Source organism: Cuculus canorus, chromosome 1 (assembly GCF_017976375.1).
Source record: "Cuculus canorus isolate bCucCan1 chromosome 1, bCucCan1.pri, whole genome shotgun sequence".
NCBI classification, from domain to species: domain Eukaryota; kingdom Metazoa; phylum Chordata; class Aves; order Cuculiformes; family Cuculidae; genus Cuculus; species Cuculus canorus.
Window position 1 is genome coordinate 192234519 of NC_071401.1, and position 15622 is coordinate 192250140.

A 15622-nucleotide genomic window follows, 5' to 3' on the forward strand; every position below is an offset into this window, starting at 1 on the left:
TATTTGTTAAGGATACATATATGCCATCTAAACACCTAAATTTCTGTTGGCTTTGTGCTTATATGGACGATGAAATTGAACTGTATTCCCTTTATCGTGTATAAAATATAACAAGCATAACGACAGAATATAACCACTGTAGTGATGGCAAAGGAACCACTAAGAAAATTCTAGTTGCAGAATCTCTCTGGTACTACACACTAGACCAGAAAAAAAAAAAAAAGACATGTTTTCACATATAACCTAAACCATTCATTTTGCATCTTAAAGAGACTTGCACAAAGGCTCCACACAGCCGCGTAGCTCAAAACAAAACCATGAAACTACAATCTCCAGTGATAAACACCAGCTCTGCTTTTCAGTGCAGCCATAATTAAATAAAACATTTGACAGTTAATTAAAAAAAAAAAATGCATATCGAGCCAGTACACAGTCAAAAAAAAATTATGAAGTGATGCCATAAGTTAAAAATTTTATTTCTACTTAGAAGTGTTCTGTCTAGGATCATTTTCCATTATGTTTCATAATTACAACAGATCTACCATTTATTGATCAGTTCAGCTTATTCATTGCTCATGTTTCATGTGCCTGACTCCATGCAAACTGCTTGTAATGTTCTTCAATTGTTTGGGTCATAACAGAATAAAAAGTAAAAATTAAAAAAGTAAAAAGAATACCTCTACACTATATTATAAAAGTTGGAGTACTTATATTTTACAACAGTTTTAAGTACTATAATTTGTTAGCTAAGTTCTAGTACAACCGAGAAAATGTTAGCAAGCCAAAATGCAGTAAGAATCAACGTATTCTGTTACATCTCATGCTACAATCCTCCTTGCACATGATGCCTTTCTGCTTCAGGGATTAGTAAAAACAAGTGATCCAAAAAGGGAAAGAAAATGATACCAACAGCCTACGGAAACAAATTGTATAGTCTTACTAGTCCACAGTTGATGGAAATGCCTTCTTTTGCCCTTTCTCCTGTAGCTCCTGTTCGCTTTAATCTTTCAGATCCTGCTAGATCAACAAAATGGAACTTAGCAGTAAGAGTTTCAAATTCATTCATCTCTGAAGATTCAGATATTATCCTGTTATCAGTGGTATTATCCTGAAATAAAAAAGAATCCATAAAGCTTGGTAAGATTATTCACATTAACGTTTGTCTGCTGCAAAGTTCAGTCAACACTTGCTTACAAGACTACCCATTTGTCATGTCCACCTCCTACCCTACTCACTCATTCTCTTATACCACGAGTATGTCTCAAAAACCGGTCTCCCTTTTGGTCAGATCCACATTTTTGGAGACCCAGCTCTAGATGCACGTGAATACCAATATACCAACTACTTCCAAGTAGGGACTCCAGCTGTTACAGGGCAGGGGAGAATATATATATTAAGAAAATATAAATCTCATCAGCAACTTGGGCAGCAAAATCTGTACCTCTCCTTGAATGCAAGTTTTAAATCAATTGCCAGAGAAAACTTTTTTTTTAAAAAAAGGTATTAGTAATATTGACGTTGCACTCCCAAGTTGCCAGTTCACAAACTTGGCAAATAACTGAAAGATACGTTGATTTTATACCTCTCCAAATCCCACCATCAGCTTCCCTGCGGCACGACTCTTCAACTTTATTTTAGGAATTGTTTTTTAAGCCACTTTTCTTAGCAGCCAGTATTTCACCAGCACTTCTGACTTGACCAGAAAATAAAGATAGCAAAGGGAATAAGGCAGAAAGAAGTTGCTTCCTAATACTCTCACCCCAAGTAAGCTGTAACGACTGGTGCTTGATGTACGCCTCTGCCAGTGCAGTGTGTCTGTCCAGGAACATACTGTACTACAGGCACGTAACGTAGACCAGCCTCTTTCTACTTCACATCACAGAATCACAGACTCACTAGGTTGGAAGGGACCCACTGAATCATCGAGTCCAACCATTCCTAACACTCCCTAAACCATGCCCCTCAGCACCTCATCCACCCATCCCTTAAACACCTCCAGGGAAGGTGACTCAACCATCTCCCTGGGCAGCCTGTTCCAGTGCCCAGTGACCCTTTCCGTGAAAGTTTTTTTCCTGATGTCCAGCCTGAACCTCCCCCGGTGGAGCTTAAGGCCATTCCTCCTTGTCCTGTCCTTTGTCACCTGGGAGAAGAGGCTAGGTCCCTCCTTTCCACAACCTCCTTTCAGGTAGTTGTAGAGAGCAGTAAGGTCTCCCCTCAGCCTCCTCTTCTCCAGGCTAAACAACCCCAGGTCCCTCAGCTGCTCCTCATAAGACTTGTTCTCCAGCCCCCTCACCAGCTTTGTTGCTCTTCTCTGGACACGCTCCAGAGCCTCAACATCCTTCTTGTGGTGAGAGGACCAGAACTGAACACAGTACTCAAGGTGCGGTCTCACCAGTGCCGAATACAGAGGGAGAATAACCTCCCTGGACCTGCTGGTCACGCCGTTTCTGATCCAAGCCGAGATGCCATTGGCCTTCTTGGCCACCTGAGCACACTGCTGGCTCATGTTCAGTCAGCTGCCAACCAACACCCCCATGTCTTTCCCCTCTAGGCAGCTTTCTAGCCAGACTTCTCCTGGTCTGTAGCACTGCACAGGGTTGTTGTGCCCCAAGTGCAGGACCCGGCATTTGGCCTTATTAAACCTCATGCCATTGGTCTCAGCCCAGTGGTCCAGTCTGTTCAGGTCCTTCTGCAGAACCTCCCTACCCTCCAGCAGATCCACACTTCCACCCAGCTTAGTGTCACCTGCAAACTTGCTAAGGGTGCACTCAATGCCTTCATCCAGGTCATTGATAAAGACATTGAACAGGGCTGGACCCAGTAACGAGCCCTGGGGAACCCCACTTGTAACTGGCCTCCAGCTGAAGTTAACTCCATTTAGCACCAGTCTCTGGGCCCGGCCATCCAACCAGTTTTTAACCCAGGAGAGTGTGCGCCTGTCCAGGCCAGAGGCAGACAGTTTCTGAAGCAGAATGCTGTGCAAAGCACAGCAGTAAAATGACCCTTCTTCATTAGACAATTCCAAGTTTATTTCTGCTAATTAGCATAGCTGTACCATATACTGCAGAGATTTATTTTACTTTAAGTGTAGTTAGACCTGTTGTCATGAAAGCAACACTGAATGAGAAAAATCTTCAAATCACTCCATTTGAAGATATGAGATACCCATTGCAGGGCAATTTCTACCTACTTGCCATGGCAGCATGTAATAGGCATATATCAAGTGAACACTGGACTTATATTCACACAGCCCGATCTATAGGATTTAGCAGGAATATTTGATCACAGTAAGCACAGACTTCTTTTTCGTTTTTTCTTTTAAAAAAACCCTCAAGTATTCTGTGGCAATGATGTTGATGTCCGTAGTCACCTAGCCCACAGCTTCCTCTGCTACTATGCATGTGGCTGCAGACCGAACTGTTCTCACCGTAGTTAAACTCTTCTTGTTTCTTAAGTGATCTACTTTTGCAGTGGTTTCAGGAGAGAACAGGAATTGCACCACTTCCACAAGACTGGACTACTACAGCTTTTCACCTGTTTTGGCATTTACGCTGTTAGTGGATCACTCTCTTTCCCAGCCCTCAAAGCAATATTTAACGCATCCTTTCTCTCTTGCTTCAGCAAATCAAATGTACATTCATTAACTTCTGAGAAAAATGGACAGCATGAACACAGAGCGAGGAATGGCATGTCTGTGCACTGCAGGCCTGGCTGCCTGCCCGCCCTGGGCCCCGGGACCACGCAGGGAGAGACAGGCACAGAGCCCACACCACCATCCCAGGAACTGCATTGCCCTAGTAACAAAGGCCTCCCAAAACTGTCATCTACAGACAGCAGCAACAAGAGAAACTTGAGCTGTGTCTCTCCTGCTCACCCAATAAAGGCTCATATTAATTTATATCCTGGGAGCATTCAGAGGCCAATGTCAGGTTTACTCTCCTAAATACTGCAGAGAAAGAAGAGAGCACCGTCTTCAGATCTAGCAATGTCCTGCTCCAGACAAATTATCTTGTTTATATCTCCCAAACAAGAAGGAACAAAACACATTTTAACACAAGGCAGAAGGTGGCCACCTACTCCTCTAAGACAAGCTTCTGTTTAAAATCCAGGCAGGGCCAGACAAGAGTCCTGCAAGTGGCTCAGCTGGTGGGGAAGGCTGAAAGTGCACCAGCACAGGTGGATTGCTGTGCTGACACCCTGTGGGAAACAAGGCTCCCAGAAGAGTTCTCCAACTTCCCAGCTATACAAACAGTTTTCAACAAAACCTCCGAGTGGACAGTGTCATCACACAGTGACTGAGGTGCCCTGTCTGCGCTCTAAGTGGGACGGCAGTCTCTTCCAAGTGAGAAAACAGCTGCCTGCGCAACCAGGTCCACAGTTTCAGCGTGGAAAAAAGGAAAAAGTGTTTTTTAACAGGTGTATAATAAGAAAGTCTACATAAAGCAAAGGACCAGGGAGCGACCTTCATATTGCCTGCTTTGCTTTTGATTATTTGGAATGTTAAAAAAAAAAAAAAGCAGCACTGCAAATCCAGCTCACTTTTCCATATGCTTAAAGATATAATTTCTACGTGCAAAATGCTAGCTGGGTACATAGAAGTTCACCGAAATATTTAAAAATTTGGTTCCTTTAGAATAACCAGATTAAGTCCCCTCTGAAGCTACTGCAGTTTTCAGTAGCATGGAGTTATTCGGATCTCTCCTCTTTACAAGATATACCAACTGGACACTCACATGAAAAATATTCCATAGAAAAGCTCTGTTATATTCGTAGTTTAAATTTTAGGTTAAGTACACAAACTTAGCAACATACTGAACCTCAAATATATATCTATTTAAAAAAAATAAGCTAAGCTTCAAAACCTAATGATTTTCTACTTGCTCCTTGTTGGACACCATCACTTACTCTGGAATATCCAAGCATTTTCAGTTAGCTGACTAGAAGCTTAAACCCACTAACTATTGAGACACTTAAAAAAGCTTTTCCAATTAAAGACAAATTACATTTTAACTTTCTTACTTGTGTATGTTGCAATGAAATACTGAAGAAAACGCTAGAGGAGAATGGGTAAGCTCATGTTAAAGCCTGTAGTTTATTGTTGCTTCTGGCTAGAGAATGGTTACATATGCACAGATTAAATCAAATTATTATAAAGATTAGCAAATTCATTGAGCATGATGATGACTGTAGCATCTTTACTAAGTGTAGTTCAAATAACAGTGGCTGCCAAGACACATTTTGAAAAATGGTTACTAACATGAAGTTTAATAACAACAGCAAAGATACGTACGGTGTTAAATGCAGGACAGACTCTGGTTTGACATAAGTGTATAGTAAAGATAGCATGTGACCGCGAGCTCTGAACGTTCATCTGAGTGCTGGCAGTGGTTCGAGACAAAGCCCCCAGCTTCAAGCACTGCATCATCTAGAAAACAAACAAGTAGTACATTGTGGTGCTTGCAGTTTAAATAAAAAGTGTTCCTGTAATACTTACAGTTCTGAATATAAATAAGGTTTTCTGTACGCCATGATTTAAATTCCTATATGCCAAAAGCACAAAGATTCTTAAATAAGCAAACTAAATTTTCTCTTTTTGTGGTTTCTGAAAGAACATACTTAAATCTTTTTACTCCTAGTTTTACTGTCCCTTGGTAGGAACGTAACAATTTTCCTTCCATTCATCTGTGGCAAAATTAGACAATCTTCACACTTTTTGTTCAAAAGTGTACAGTATAGCAATATTTGTATTCAGACAGACACTTATAGACAACAATTTACATCACACCAGTCACTGTGCAAAACTTCTCCTTCACAGGAAAAAAATAATATACATAAGGTCTGGGAGATTAGATTTACACACAATGCCATAGTTTTCTCTCCCAGCAGAGCTATACTGCTAGCAAAAGTCTCTATCTAGCCTTATGTGAAAGTGGTATGCACTTGATATCAGAGATTTATCAGATTTAAGTCTACAGAAACTGAATAAAATTAAAATTTCAGCTAAACTTTACACCTAATTGTCTGAAATGCAGATGCTGACGAGCATAATCTCTATTTCTAACTGCTCATGAAAACACAACATTTTTAGAAAGTACTCAGTACACTACAAAATAATATATTTTTGATTATCACCTCTGATTCTCCATTCACACTTCGTGTTGTAACGCCCACTGTATAAATTCCTCCCGCTGAATCTTCATGTATTTTTATATTTGATTTTTTATTCTTTGCATCAATATCACGCGTGGTGTCAAACAGATCAAGAATTTCTTCATTGTAAAGCTGAGGAAAGAGAGATAAAAAAAGAAGTACTTTACTTTAGGAATTCCTCCAATACCTAACAGATCTGTGCATGGCATATACAGGAGGTTCTTAAAATCTATATGCCAAGGCTCTCAAAAAGGGATGCTGTGAAGAATCCAAATTTACAAGGACAATAGGATGATAGAAAGTCATCTGCCCACCTTGCTATTACACCACTCAAAGAAGCAGTAACTTCCTCCACATCATCATATCTGGGAGAAAATTATTTGGTGGGATCAAGCAATGGGAAGCACTCCATGGCAGTAGAACAGCAGCAGCAGTGGTTTCTTGTGTGAGGCACCTGCTGTCTTCAGATCTGACCTTGGGCTTTTCTTTTGTTTTGTTGATTCAGTTGTCTGCACCCTCCTCCAAAGACTTCAAACTCACTCCATTTGCTCTGCCTGCCATCACACCTTTTCTCATCTCCTCTCTCATACCTTAATAATTCTAAGCCTCTCTCTCATTTAGATAAACTGTTCCTGCCCTGGAAGGAACTTAACACATAATAGTTTTTGTGCAAGCTGCTTATTAAAGACGCCAACCAGGCCAAAAATACAATGGTGTGGTTTCCTGAGCAGGGCTTTCATACTTTCCTCCATACAACACCTAGACTGAGATGCCCGAGATTAAGTTACAACTTAAGTACAATCATGACAGCAACAGCAGATATTTACTGCATGGTTTAGACTGTTGATGTTTGCTTCCCGTTTCTCTGGGTCTCCTGAATTCAATGGTCTTTCAACTCAGTGTGATTAAGCTCATCAAACTTTTGGGTCAGTAAATGATATCAGAACCAGGAAAGACATCAGAAATTACTATAAAGTTGTCTGTGCTAGAGGAGATGGATTATCACTTCATAAGAATGTTCTGTGTTTTCGGAAAGGTGTTTAGATCCAATTGAAGACATTAGGGCAAACGAGAAAAAAAAAAAAAAAAAAATCAAACCACGCAACCAGAAAAAGCAGTGTTTTACAGGGAATCTCATAGCTCAGGTCTCTGCTGTTGTACACTGGAACAGTTCCAGTGTCTTTAATTTGGTTATACCATTACTGCTGTAATGTTCAGTTACAGCTCTCTATTTCAGGAGTCTCACAGTCACATTTGTAAAGTTATGTTAAAAACCAAGGAATTTGTAAACTACGCTGGTTACAGCTCCTTACACTACAACTGTTGGCAGCTGCCTAAGCAGAAATGAAGCTGCAGCTCCCTGATGTTCAGATAAAGAACAGAAGATCAGCGCACTCCCACAGGCCATGCTCAAGCCTAGACCCTCTCTAGACAAACGTTAGCCAGAGCAACAAAAGCTCAGCATAAGGCTAGTCCTGGTAAACCTAGACTACTGCAAAACTAATGCTAGTTTGTTAATCTTTAAAACAATCATTGGAACATATGACCAAAGGACCTAGTTTACTTCAGCAGTAATAAAACCAACAGCTTTTCTCTTGGTTAATATAAAAGTGTTTCTTTTCTCACAAAGTAGATAAGAGTAAAGTTGTAAATACTGAACAAAGTAATACACATTCACACCTGCTCTTCCTTAAATTGATTCTACCTCTCCATGTGCTTAAAAGATCAGACTGATAGCCAATGTAAATGTTACGCCCAAACCAATTAATTTAAAAAATTGTTCCATGGGCAAGCAACACAACATAAAAACTTCAAGACGCCAACCAACAGCTGCTGCAGGTCAGAAAGATGACCAATATTACGGCCTCTCTTACCAGGAGCTGTGTCTACAAGAAAACACAAAGGGAGCAGTTTTTTCACAGCACTGACCTAAGTTTTCTGAGTCTAATGAAAGAGGGAACAGCAACACAGAAGCCCAATCCTAAACCATCAAGGATCGCAGAAAGAAGGATCTTCATGCTAGGTTGTTTCTTTGGTGAAAGGAATATAACAACAAATTGCCTGAACAGGTTTTGAAAGCTCAATACCATATTTACCTCTAAGAACTGTGCATTCACTTTAAAATCTGGAGGTGGATGCCCTTGTTTAATAGCAGCTTGTTTCTTTTCTTCAATACATCTGAAAAGATGCTTAACAGCACGTGATATAATGCCTTGCTCCTCTTCTGTTATGTTGACATCAAACCCAGTGCCCATGGTGTATGTTTTGCCAGCACCTGTCTAAATTTAAAATGGAGCAGTCACTATAACACATTAGTAGTACCAAACCATTACAGAAATATGCAGTTTGTGAACACTAGTGCTAGATAATAACTACTAAGTCAGCCATTAATATGCATGGCAACAGGTAATTTTGAAAAGATAGACAGCAGCAGTTGGACAACCTCTACTGTTTATCCACAGATCACACACAAAAAGGCAGGGACCAGTTCAATTTCTCACAACCTCTCCCCTACAAAGTTCCTCTAAGCTGCTTACACAAGCCTTGAGCCATCATCTCTGAGGCCAAGAGAATTGTTAATATTTTCAACAGACTGTTAATTAGAACATATATTTTGCAGTTAGAAGCAGATTTCACATTCTTTAATGAAGTAGACCAAATGACTACAAATCTCAGGTAGACTATTACCATTGTTCTCAATTTATAGACACCACTGAATAACACAAGCTGCAACTTCACTAGGAAGATAATTTAACTAAACATGAAGTCTCATATAAGACAAGGTGGTGCTGTGTTTTCACGGAATTAGTGGGTCAACTTAAAGACAAATACAGTATCACACAGCTGAATATAATCTACTAAATTGGATCTGCAAACTGCTTTGTTTCACTAGGACTAGACTCTACCCAGCTAACTGGAGAAATGCCATTTAATAGCAGTGAAATTCAGCATCCAAGAAGAAATTTTATGCAATCAATTCCTAAAGGAATATTCAGAAGACAATAATGCATTCTCTACATTGTGCACAACAGTGTTTCAGCTTTGAGAAGTAAAATGTGTGCCCAGTGCACCAAGAGGGTGTGCTCTCTATGAAAAGCTCTCCAACTTTGGAATCTGATCTCCACATTTTGCCCACAAAAAATGTGGCTTGAAGTTCTCTGGGATCTACTTAAAAAATACTGCTGCTCTTCTCAAAAAAGTCTGAAAATGCAGAGAGATGGATAACTGCCCAGAAAAGAATCTCAGTACAACCTATTACTATATATCAACTTATTAAGTTACAAATTTTTATTGCTGCATTGGGGTGAATTCAGGAATGTTATAGACTCAAGCTATTTTCAGCATTACTCTTAATTCAGATCTACTGCCTAGGCAGATCTGTCACCATTTCACACAGAATCTATACAAACTCTCCTACAGGTATATCATTTAAAGTAAAACCAAGACACTAAAAAAAACTGCTTCATGCATTCTGAAATTTAAGAGAAAGATCAGTTTCAACAAACACTTGAAAATAAAATTGTAAAGCTTACCTGGCCATAAGCAAAGACGGTGGCATTATAACCTTCAAAGCAACCTTCAATCAGTTTTTCTATACACTGCCTATAGATCTCTTCTTGCTGCGAGTCAATGTTAAAGACATAATCAAAAGTGAAGGCTTTATCTTTTCCCAAGAACACTTGAGGTTCACCAGGTGTCACAGATGTACAAATATGGCATCCTTCAATCTTCTCTTTGGCTAGTTGTGGTCTAATTCTGTTTTGGAAGAGACAAAAAGAACTATTAAATTCTCAAGGTCAGAGAGAGGAGCAAATGAACAATGTAAGAGATCTGAAAATAATTCCTCACTGCCTGAAAAATGAGAATTTTTCATCTAGTATCAGAACCCTACTCATACAACTGTTCATGCAATTAATGCTATTTTCCTTGAAGGTTCACCTACCAGCTTCAAGTTGATAACCTGCCTAGAACTCTGGATGTTTCTGTTTGTATACGACTCACTACTAGAGAAGAACTTGCACAATCCATTTCCTACTTTGAAATCAAGCTTTCTAGATTTATCAGATTTCTTCAAGCTTTCATTGTAAAAATGGATGTTTCTTTTTTTAATAAAACAGAAATATATAAAAAAAAATAGCAGGATAGTCTAAGGAGTAGTTTGGGATCAAAGACCCCCAAAGCCTACATATCATCTTAAATTAAAGCCTCCTTCGTACGAGACCAAGGAGCAGACTGACATTTCTTCTTTTCCTTTGACTGGAATGGAGTTTTGTCACAGCCAGAGCACTTCTATTAAATGTTTGGTTTCAGTGAAGCAGCATACCTTCAGAGGAAAAAAAAAGAACACTTTCTAACAGATTCTAAAAGGTAAAATGTCTCATTCCTCATTGTTTCCCCACTGAGACAAATCTCAACTTTTAAGTTTGTTTAGTTTCTGACTAACCACTTCACAGAGCACAGCCAACTCAGACTTCTTCCATTCTATGATTTTATTAATTACTCTGCATTCTTGATACCTTGCAGTTTTCTCAAAATTTAATTCATGTACTAGCGCCATGACTAAAGAAGATTGTGGAAGTTTGCGATTCAATTGGTTTAATGGTTAACTACCAGGAAGAAAAACCCTGGCCAACATAATCACAGGTAGAATAATATGTTAACTAATAATTTGTTTACAAAATTATCCTTTTTTTTTTTTAAAGTGTTTCCAAGTTCTCAAAGCAGAACCAGTTTTGTTGTTTTGTTTATTTTTTTAAAGTGTGCAGCTTAAAAGACAGGGGACAAGTAAGGCTGTATAGAAGGATGATAAAACGTTAGCAGTACAGCTACACAATCCTAGAATATTTTATATAGTTTATCCATTTATATCAAACCTGTGTTTACCTCTGCGTGGCTACTTTTAAATCACACAACGTCAAAGTTGAAGATCTGTATACAAAGGATATGCTTTAAAGGCAGATATTAGTTTCATATTCTATGCTGTAAGGGCCATGTCAACAGTAGCATTTGGTTTGGGGTAGCTATGCTGTCTTGAAGCAGACTCCCCCAACATCTTCACATATTACATGTTGGTTTAGATCACAGAGTGGTTTAACTGTGCACAAATTATATCCCCTTCAGAGGAAACTAAGCCAAAATGCTGCACTCCAGACGAAACTTGTTCCAAAATCTAATGGAAACATAAGGACCCAAAGCTACCTACTGATCCACTACAACCATGCCAGTGCCTGCTGACACTGGGTCTCCAACAACTCAGAGGATTGCTGCAGACTAATTAAAATTACATCAGCACAGAAAAATCCTGTAAAAAAATTAAAAAAAAAATCACACAGACTAACATAACTTTTTTATTGCAGATTACAATTTTTTTCACTTAGGGATGCACATCACTATCAGGAGTATTTTTCAGAATTTTTATTCTAAAGACTTCATTACATCCCACTGCGTGACACTAGAGAATAATCACAATTCATTTGTAAGGCCTTCTGCACACTAATTCCCCTCAAGAAAGTTCATTAATGATCAGCAGGTACCTCCCCTTGCCACCATACCCTCTAGTATAGAGTGGAAATTAAACAAACATTTGAAAAATCTCATTAAAACGAATGATTCTATGATGTGTAACATAGGCACAAATATTCTACAAATAGTATTTGCATGCCATCACACTGAGTGTGTAATAAAGGTCACAAATTTTCTCTCTAATAACATAATGATTATCAAATATTTTTTCCTTAATTGAAATAAGAACAGTAAAAATAATTGAGGAGTTGTATAGCTCCTTCACTAAGATCTTATTCCACTAGCACTTGTGTCCACTAGGCAGAAAACCAGACAAACACGTACCTAAGCTTTTAATGAATTTAATTTGTCCTAGACTAATGAACATCTTATAATTTAGGAGTTGTTAATTCTAGGTAGAAAGTCTTCAAACAGAAATCAATCACATGCCTGTCTGAAAAGCACTCCATACAACTAGAAAAACTGAGTAAATAAAAATATTGTAGCATGCTACCAATAACATTTAATATTTAGAAAATGCCAGCTTAGTAGGTTATTCTACTGCTGTATTTTAACGCCATGAAGTCAGTCAGAGAGCAAGCTTCTTTTTAAGATTAAGCACTTTTATTCTTTCACTAACCCAGCACAGACAGAACAAAGGCAATCAATTGTTCTAACAAGCATGAACTGAGTTTCTACAGCTCCAGCGGTGCTTCTCACATTGTTTTCTAGTACAAGGAAACCTAGAAAGACTCATTTTCTAAAAAAGTCAAGATGGAAAACACATTTTCAAAATTAAGTAATCTTTCGTGCATCCCAAAAGCCCAACTTCCACTCAGTTCTGAAAGGACTTGTAGAATGAAGGTTGACAACTAAAAGAGTAAAATACAAGGAAACAGATGATCTTTAAGGTCCCTTCCAACCCTAACTAGGCTATGACTCTATGATCAAGGGAGACTTTATGCTCCAAAATCCATACATGTCTCTTGACAAGTTTAGCACCAAGCCAATTTGATGACATTAATGAGTAGGCAACAAAGGCCTCACATTCAACCTGATTTCTGGCCACTTATGAACAGTGTGAGTTGATTATTTGAACTTCATGGCTCTCACAAAGTATTACTATTCATGCTGAAAGTGAGGTCTGGCAAGTTGTAGTCCTCAGACGAGTCAGCTTCTGCTCCAGCCCTGGCTGTACAAACATTTCTTTCTCCTCTTCCACTCCCATGCATGAAATGGGAAAGCGATTTTTTCTTTCACTTTTATAACCAAACCTTTCCCACTCTCATGTCTCAGTGTGGTCACTTCTGCCAGTAAAGCAGGCAGCACTCATGCTTCAAAATGTGAGAGTTCATTTTGGTCATCTCTCCTTGCCCAGTTCCCCACCTGGCAGTCTGTCCACTGGGATTTTTCTCCAGGTCCAGTTTGACTTCACCCATTTTCTCTTTTACATGGTCTCCTCTCACCTGTTTTTCTGGCTAGTCTCTTAATTGTATACAATCAGGTGACTGGAAATAGGTAGAAACCACATCTCTTTCAGTACAACAACTTCCCAAACAACATTTTGCCTTGCATCCTTCCTTCTAGTCCTACCTTACTATACTAAGCCTATTAAATTTCGCACAATTAAGTCTCACATGTGGGTATATGAAAGACTAAATCCAAGAGCACCTAACAAAACACTTAATGAAGTGTGGCAGGCAATATAAACTAGGAAACAAACAAAAGCTGCCCAAAACCAGGAAAAAAAAGAAAAGAGCTCCCTGCTCTTACTTCAGCATGGCAATTCTCTCTCCTCTCTACTCCAGTACATTTATGCTCAAACCATTCCCATTAAAAATACTACTCCCTCCGTGTAGTGAAGGAAAGCAAGCTAAACAGATTTCATTCCCAAACAACAATTCCGCACGCACAAACTTCTCAGTCTTTTTGCTAGCACACATCAGAAACTTTCTTGCTTCTATGATTATAAGCACACACCTCAAAATGAGGCCAGAATTGCAACATCTGAATGCATTCACCCAAACTGGCTAATCGGGATATTAATTCTTGACCTCTCAATGGGGTTTAAGGATATGAAAAAAGCCACTATACAACAAATACCAGGTTTACTTCTTGTTAGCACAGTAATAAGGACGCAGGAACAAACCTGGCTCGTGCTGGCAACCCTCACCCATTAAGAGTTCCTGTTTTGTTGCCAGCATGTCTTGGCACAACGACCCTGCACCTCCACTGCTACAGTCTGGTGGGCAGAGATGTAGTTCTCCAATGTCCTTCTCAACATTTCCAAAGAGGTTTTTGGTGGCCAGTGAAACAAGTATGAGAAGTTACCATGCTTTTACTCTGCTTTTCTTCACTCCAGAAACACAGCTCATAAAAAGTCTAAAAGTACTATAAGGCAATACCTCGCTTTCCCGACCAACTCCTTTTAAAGGAATATCACAATGATTTTTTTTTTTAACTCCACTCCAGAATGACAAAATACAAATTAAATTCAAACCCAAAGACTACAAATTATACTACATAGCACTCTTTCCTAAAGTTAGCATCAAAATAAACCCCTACATTGTTATGGCAAACTACAGCAAAAGCCCAAGTCATTTGTCTTCTACTTTGTTTAAAGTGCCCACTAGGCAGTTGTCTCCTAGCAAGCCATAAATATACTGTACTGTCAGTAGCCCCTGATGACCTTCAAAGTAGAAACCATCTGTTTCAGGTGCCTACAATAGGAGAAAAAACCACAAGCCTTCATAAAGCACTTTGAATGAATAATGGAATAAACGCCATCTTTATAAACAAAAGCAAACAAACTGTAAGACAAATTCAGGATATCTTTGTAACACTGCCACTTCTGCAGACAGACTAACTCAGTTTTTGGACACACATCAGTATTTGGTAGTTAATGGTACCAGTCACTTACACTATACACACTAGTATTAAGATATGAAAAGGACATCCTATTACAGATACGCAAGTTACAGCAATTATACAGACACCGCTCAGCAGCAAAGGTGTGGCAATTAGCCACCCAGCACATTGCAAAGTCCTTCCCCTCACCGTGGGTCAGATCCCACCCTGCGAACCTTCTTTGCCTGTGAGAGGTACAGGCACAGGCCAGCCACCCAGCCAAGGCAACCAGAACAAGCTTCTGCAGCTGTAACTCAATCGCTCTTACGTAAGATTTGGGCACCGGTCCCATCAATGTTTCTCCGAAGTTGCCATGGTCTAGACTGAGCTCAGCATTGCCAGCAGGTGCTGTGCATGCCCAGAGCCCACAGAGACTAGGCAGAGCCTAGGTGTTACTCGGTCTAAACCTACACCAGCTCCCTGGGCAAGCGCAAGTGAGGCAGATGTTTTGCCCATGTACTAATGCTTGCCATTCGACACCAGCAAACCTTCAGGCATATTAAGTAGGTACCTTGATGCAAGCTCGGCAACAGCAGAAAATAAAACTTCCTGGATATCTCAGACATAAAAATGTATTAAGGACTATGGCAGAAGCTAAAGCAGGATCTATGTGGTCCAGAGCCCACATTAAGACACTCCTAAGCCCCATTAAGACACTGAGGAAAAGGTATTACCATCCCTTCACCCACATGTAGCCGTTGAACACAACCACTAAACCCTCAGCTTAAAATATCCAGCAACATCAGCTACTAAATTACCAAATGGGCTCCAAAATTTTACATTTTCAATAACTAACCTATTTTATTGCAAACGAACAAAAAAAAAGTCCTATTAAAAAATACACATGCAGAACATTGTTTCAGTGCTGCAGATTGTCACTTCCAGTTTGCATGTAATGAGAGGGCAGCAAATGGAAAACTGGAATTAAATTAAGTTGAGGAAATAAATCACTGCTGTAACTAGATTTGTCGTTCTCCTCCTCTACACTGAACCGCTACCTCTTCAGATACTTTTTTTTTTAAACACAAATTTCATTTCATAAAGCAATTACCATCCTCAGCAG

The 15622-nt window shown here is 39.4% G+C and overlaps 1 protein-coding gene across 7 annotated transcripts in view; it reads right to left on the bottom strand.

The window, feature by feature from the left end:
• Positions 1-15622, bottom strand: part of KIF21A (kinesin family member 21A) — an 88573-nt gene that overhangs the window by 51258 nt on the left and 21693 nt on the right. For all 7 annotated transcript variants that reach the window (XM_054066427.1, XM_054066404.1, XM_054066394.1 and 4 more), the window contains exons 2-6: positions 9684-9906; positions 8247-8429; positions 6133-6282; positions 5291-5425; positions 941-1108 (exon numbers count right to left, since the gene is read on the bottom strand). In XM_054066427.1, coding sequence (XP_053922402.1) covers positions 941-1108; positions 5291-5425; positions 6133-6282; positions 8247-8429; positions 9684-9906 — 859 coding nt within the window. The remainder of the gene's footprint in view (positions 1-940; positions 1109-5290; positions 5426-6132; positions 6283-8246; positions 8430-9683; positions 9907-15622) is intronic.